The sequence below is a fragment of the Centroberyx gerrardi genome, chromosome 19, assembly GCF_048128805.1.
Source record: "Centroberyx gerrardi isolate f3 chromosome 19, fCenGer3.hap1.cur.20231027, whole genome shotgun sequence".
NCBI lineage: Eukaryota > Metazoa > Chordata > Actinopteri > Beryciformes > Berycidae > Centroberyx > Centroberyx gerrardi.
Window position 1 is genome coordinate 5,408,761 of NC_136015.1, and position 6,336 is coordinate 5,415,096.

Sequence of the window (6,336 nt, forward strand, 5' to 3'; positions counted from 1 at the left end):
TTGCTGTATCTTATTACTCGTTTGCCGTTGTAACGACCCAATTTTCCCATGGGGCTCATTAAAATTCCATCCTATGTTATCCCTATGATTCCAGACTTGCCCTATGTATGCATTTTCCTTCCCAGAAGTGACAGAATTTACGCTTTTATTTTGAAGGAGGAATCACCACACTTCCGGTCTTACGATACCAAATCTGTCGTAATTGACGCCGCTGTCACACCTTGCCGCAGCTACATATGAAGGACTTAACTGTTGAATTTTTCTCTGGCCGGTGGAGGAGGACCGTGGTCGTTGTAGCAGGGGACACAGAAACAGCAGGCGGCCACAATAAGGTGAGATATTGCGAAGGTATTGTCACGGTAAAGTGAATAGGAACAGTGAATAGTTAACTAAAACTGATAGTTGTCCTGCGCTACAATAATAGGCCTTACCTTCAAGCGTAGGTAAAACTTTTCTTAACCGGCTGAGGTGTAGTCCGACACATTTCAACACTAACATACCAAAAAATGATAACGATAAGGGATGTAGTGAAGCGTAAAAACATAACTCGGTTTAACTACCTGTTTAGGCTTAGAGAAAACTTTTATGAAGTAAATTCCGAGTATTACACGCATTACAGTAAGCAGTATCAACGCTGTGATTTAGTAGGATTGAGTCGTAAAATGTTATCTTTCCCTAAGCAAGTGAAAAAAGATTTTTTTAAAAAAAGTCACGTGCTTCAGTGCAAATCCACGTTTTCAAGGAATCTTCACGAATAAAGTCTCATTTTCTTGATACTAGCGGAGTGATCCGCCTGTTACCTTTTTTCAAGATATTGACACTGTAGAAAAGTCCTCAAACTAGTGAAAGTGCAAACAAGAGGAATTATCTTTGGAAACAAGTGGAATCATCTCAACCATTGACAGAATTTTTCACTTGTTTTAAGAAAAATAAGATTATAAGACTATGTTATATGACATTAAGGTCTTTGAAGAGGGGGAAAAAGGCATAAATGAATGCTTTTTATGGCACAAATAAACAATGGACATTATACACTCACAGAACACAATCCACAAAAATGTAACACAATTCACATTCAAAAACTGCACAAAAGTTATTCGCAATCCACAAAAAAATGTTTTCACTTGTGACTTAGCAAACTGATGTTTAAATGAATATTAAAAGGCGTTGGAACAAATGCATCTTTTGCATTTTCCAGTAGGGTTGGATGAATACATCAGAAATCGACAATGGCCTGGAAGGGATCATTCAAAAGTGTAAACCAATGGGAGATCAGTCAGGGAGAGAAAGGCAGTTTTATGTGATGGGAGGGGCGCAGGGGTGGGATTGTTCAAAAATCTGTGACAGTGTTGTAGGTTGGAATTTTTATGTATGCCTCTGAGTACATGAAGAAGTCACCAGACTCACAACTAAAGATTTTCCAGAAAGTAAAATGAGATTTTGATCTAAAAATGCAATAGGCTTTTGGTCATTTTTTGGGCATAAATTGTCAAATAGGTGTATGGTATGATTGTTATAGGCTAAGCTAAAAAGGTGAAAAAGTCATTTTTCCTTTCAATGTCACTCATTTTTCAAAATGGTGTCCTCCAGAGTGTTCCTCCATACAATTTCCAGTCTTCACACAGATATTATGTTTTTCTGAAACACTAAACTATAGGCTAAAATGAATAAAAAACTCTAAAAAACTAAAATTCTCAAAAATATTTTTCATACTGTATTTTACACATTGCTGTGAAAGGTGTCAACTTTGCTGCATCTGCCTATGTTCAAACTGTCCTCATTCGGCCCAGCTTTGACAGATTTGCATGGAATTTGGCATGGATGTTCAAGATTTGAATTCAAGAGTTCAAGTTTCATAGTGATAGTTGTCATATTCACAACAACACTTCATATTATGGCTTTACCCTGGCCCTAGAGCAAATGTAGGCTACATTTGCGTTGACTCACCATCGTTACAACCCTGTCAGCGTTGTTATTGAAGAGCTAAAGTGTGTTAGCTAATGTTAGTGTTGGTAATCTACCAGCTGTTGTGTGGTCTAGCCAAAATGAATAGTAGGTTGTACGGTAGGTTACTTACTTTGCAAGCAGTAAATAATTTGCCGATGTTTCAAGCAGATATTAGCAAAAGTATAATAATCGCCCTAACAACATATACTAATACTATAATACTAACCTAAAACTCTACTTTTAGGCTAAAGAAATAAGGTTCTAAATTAATAAGTTTTAAGTAAGCGACAGTTACCAGGCTATGTAAGGGATTACACTAATGCCGTGAAACAACTTCCTCCGTTGAACGTAAAATGAATGCAGGGGAACCACAAATATCTGATGATCGGCAAACGTAATTAGATTGGAAAATATTTTAGCAAAAGGTGTATTTATTCCTCCATTAATTACGCCATGTAATATTCATTTACACACAAGTCACAAGTGAAAAAGTGGATTTTGTGGATTGAAGATGTTTTTTCTTATGTGGATTGTGTTCTGTGAGTGTATGTCTTTATGGTTTGTTTGTGGAACTTAAGTCCCAAAATTCTCTCCATAGAAACCACCCAGTTGGCATCAGCCCCCTGTTGACAATCATGGCGACGATTGTGATGGAGAGAATTGGCCGGCTGTTCATCAGCCTGCAGCAGGTCAGGCAGGTTCCCCGGATGCTGACCGAGGCGGCGCCCTCTATGCCCGGCACCTTGAGAGACAGCGAGGTCCCCTGCTACTTCAGGGAGCGCTATGTCCACGGCGGCTACCGGCCGCTACACCAGAACTGGCGCTACTACTTCCTGTCCCTGTTCCAGCGCCACAACGAGACCCTCAACATCTGGACTCACCTGCTGGGGTTTCTAGTCATCCTGGTGAAGTTCTGCCAGCTTGCCGAGACTGTGGACTTTGTCAGGGATCCTCATTCGTGGCCCCTGTTCATCCTTCTCCTGTCCTCCATGAACTACATGGCATGCAGTGTGGTAGCCCACATGCTGGGTACCAAGTCTGAGCTCTGCCACTATGTCTTCTTCTTCCTTGATTATGTTGGGGTGGCACAGTATCAGTATGGCAGTGCTGTAGTTCATTTTTACTACGCTGTGGAGGAGAACTGGCATAAGCAGGTGCGGGGGATCTTCATGCCCGCTGCCACTGTCCTCTCCTGTCTGTCGTGCCTGGGCTGCTGCTATGGGAAATACCGCAACCACAGCCTCCCGGCCTGGGTGCGGAAGGTGGGCCAGGTGGTGCCCTCAGCGGTCGCCTACGCCTGGGACACCAGCCCCGTGTTCCAGAGACTGTTCTCCTGGTCCGCAGCCAGCGACGACCCGGCCCTTACCTTCCACTTCGGCCAGGTTGCTTTCTTCCTCTCCAGCGTCTTCTTCTTCACCCACCCAGTGCCAGAGCGCTGGTTCCCTGGATACTGTGACTTCGTGGGCCAGGCCCATCAGTTGTTCCACGTTTTTCTGGTGTTCTGTACCCTCAGTCAAATCCAGGCGTCCCACCTTGACTACTTGGGCCGCAGGACGCTGTACTCGCGTCTGCACAGGAGCGGTGAGGCTGCTCTCTTTGTGGGAATGTATGTTATCACTCTGGTTGTATGTGCATTCATTGTGGCCTTTATGATCAGGAAAGTTAAGCATCTACTTGACTGCAAACACAAATCCAAGTAATGGGTAGGATATTGCAAGAATTTGGTGCCAAAGTATTAATGTGGCCTTGATCTGGAAACACTTGCCAGACTTCTTGTTGACAAATGACCGTTGATACCGTATTCATTCTTGATAAAACCTGTAGCTTTGACGGTGAGGGCTCAATTATTTTTGCTGTAGGCTTATATTCTGTATCTTGGCACTGAAATTTGAATATGGAGCAATGTTACCTAAAGTGTATTTTTCTATAACAGTAAATAGCAGATGGCAAGAGGGAGAAACACTGATATGAAATGCTGTTTGAATTCAGTGGGATAGTTCACTGAATTAACATTTTTCAAGGAAATGATTCATAGAGTGTTTTACCAGCAAAGGTTGTCACTTTTTCCAGTAAATGAGCATAATTGAAATAATCATGAAGTCCATAAAAACTGAAATGTCATTACCTGCAAGACCATTTATTACAATAGTGCTGCTTTCACTGGTGAAAACAGATGCCATGCTATTGGATTTGCTAATAGGCCTGATAGGATTATTCCCTTGTATATAGAATACCACTGGTAATATACAGAATAACATGCAAAATGTTATGTTTCTACGGCACTATCAATGATGGGGACAGAGAAGTGTACAATATATTTATTATAGATTTGGAAAGTATCTGAAAATAGTTTTCGCACTTACGTTTGGGAGATTCTGACTGAATTTAAACATTTTAAAAAGGTGATGCACCTAGAAAGCCTGCCAGCAGACCAGCTGGAACTGGTATTCAGACTGTGGGCTTATTTCACCCAAACTAAGGGTAAGATAAAAATAAGAAAAAGTGGGGATTATTGAGAAGGTTCGAAGGGGGATAAGAGCATACTCGTTGTCGCTAGTAGAAGACATTGACAACATTGCTCCTTTTGAGAGGCAAAATCCTATTTCTTCATAGCACTGCAAACACTGCAACACAACAAAACTCCTCTACAGGGCAACACCACCATTTTTTCCATCTGGGGCCTGTGTCATTGTTGCCTTGATAGCTCAGACCATTGTTTGCCATGCTTTCTATTATGTAGATATTTGGCATCAAGTTAGTGCTGATTGAATACTGCCGTCTGTTTGTCAGTGTATTTGAAAATGTGCCTCTTATCCCTCCAGTACCTACACAAATTTGACTAAAGTGCCATGGTAAAGTCAGTGATGCCTCTTGGATAATGACACAGTGTGCAACAGTTCAGAAACAAAGCAACGTTACTTACAATTACATTACACATTTTCATCTTCATCACCAGTCTCAGATTTAACCCCACATTACACTTGTCCTGCCACACAGTTAACTCTCCCACAGCACTTTTAGATATGCTTTAAACTGTATGTAACAAAGATGGGTACTTCTGAGGGATTGAACAATAGTGGATTGCACAATGTCTATTAATTCATGAATATTTGTTACTCCAGACATGCAGTATTTGGAGACTGTTTTGTATTAAGCACATTTGGTAGTCAGCAGTCACTGTATTATGTTGTGCTGGAAAGCTTCATGTGTGCCTTTTGAGTCAAAAGTCAAAGTGAGTGTGAGTGGTGCATGAGTGTGATCAGGGAGACAGGTATGACGATACATATTTGGGAGATGAGAATGCCTATTACTGAGCAAGGCCTTAAGAGAGTGGGAAATGAGCAGATTGGACAAACATTTTCGGAGGCAGAGCTACTCTAGAGGCAGAGATAAAACCTCAGTGGGCAGAGCCAAAGAACCACAGTTTTTCTGTGTGCAAGTTAGCTAACTGGCAAAGAAAGAGTTCTGGTCAATATATATATATAAATATAAAGGGCAATGACTTCATTCTTTTTCATTTATTCATAACCATGGAATCATGATCTTGGAAAGTCAGCAGCTAGCTAACTAGCTTACCTAGATAGCTGTGCTAGGCCTCATAGCATTACAGTATCATAACATATATTAGCTTCCTCCTCTCATACGTCTTGGCTTTTTCACTGGCTTCAGTCTAATGTTACTTAGCCAAGTTGAACTCAACCAATCAGATTATTTCTGACACCAGAGCAGCTCTGTCACTAAGAAATGTTTAGTCGAAACTCCAACCAGGAACTGACTTTTAGCTTATTTATTGTGGCTGTTCTTTTATATTGTTTGTCATGAAATGAAACTGTTTTCTGAATCTGTTTCTCTTTATGGACTTACTTATTTTCTTGACATTATGTTTAATTTAAGAGGCTTTTCTCTAAATTTGTACTTGCCAAATGAATTTTAACAGCAACTGTTGGCTACTGATTTTGAGGGGAATCAAGTCCGAAATCAAGAAATTGGAAGAACCTAAAGTATGAGGAAGGTTCATTAGGGCTATTGCTTGTAATGGTCCTATTTTATTTGCTAGCATTAGAATGTATCTTTACAACTAACTTCACAGCACAATATTAATGAGAAAATCCTGCACTTGGCATTTTACAAAAAAAATCACTGTATTGCAAATGTTTTTTGTTTTTATTTGGAGGAGACTTGTGTTAATGCAGTTATTGTAATATTTTTATGGGAGAATGGTGGAAAAAGATGAATATGCCAAGACAGAAAATGACTTGCTTAACTAGGCTTACTGCTGTCAGCTCTGGGTTCTGTTTCTTAATCCACCTTCTTCTTCCTCATCTGTTTTTCACAATGCTATGACGCAAACCAGACTACAGGCAAACTCTGATTGGCTCTTGCTCGGAA

At 40.5% G+C, this 6,336-nt stretch overlaps 1 protein-coding gene across 2 annotated transcripts; it reads left to right on the forward strand.

The window, feature by feature from the left end:
• The first annotated feature begins 242 nt into the window (after window positions 1-242).
• On the forward strand, window positions 243-5,792 carry paqr7a (progestin and adipoQ receptor family member VII, a). Of its 2 annotated transcripts, none has more exons than XM_071907553.2 (2): window positions 243-332; window positions 2,546-5,792. In XM_071907553.2, the coding sequence occupies exon 2, from the start codon at window positions 2,583-2,585 to the stop codon at window positions 3,645-3,647; it is 1,065 nt and encodes a 354-aa protein (XP_071763654.2). In that variant the 5' UTR covers window positions 243-332; window positions 2,546-2,582; the 3' UTR covers window positions 3,648-5,792. The 2 variants fall into 2 exon arrangements, with proteins under 2 accessions (XP_071763654.2, XP_078146607.1); XM_078290481.1 differs by having other exon boundaries at window positions 286-332; window positions 2,526-5,792.
• The last annotated feature ends 544 nt before the right edge of the window (window positions 5,793-6,336 follow it).

What these genes read in the sequence shown, in the direction of transcription:
- paqr7a (XM_071907553.2), top strand. Translation starts at nt 2,583, where the DNA reads ATGGCGACGATTGTGATGGAGAGAATTGGCCGGCTGTTCATCAGCCTG.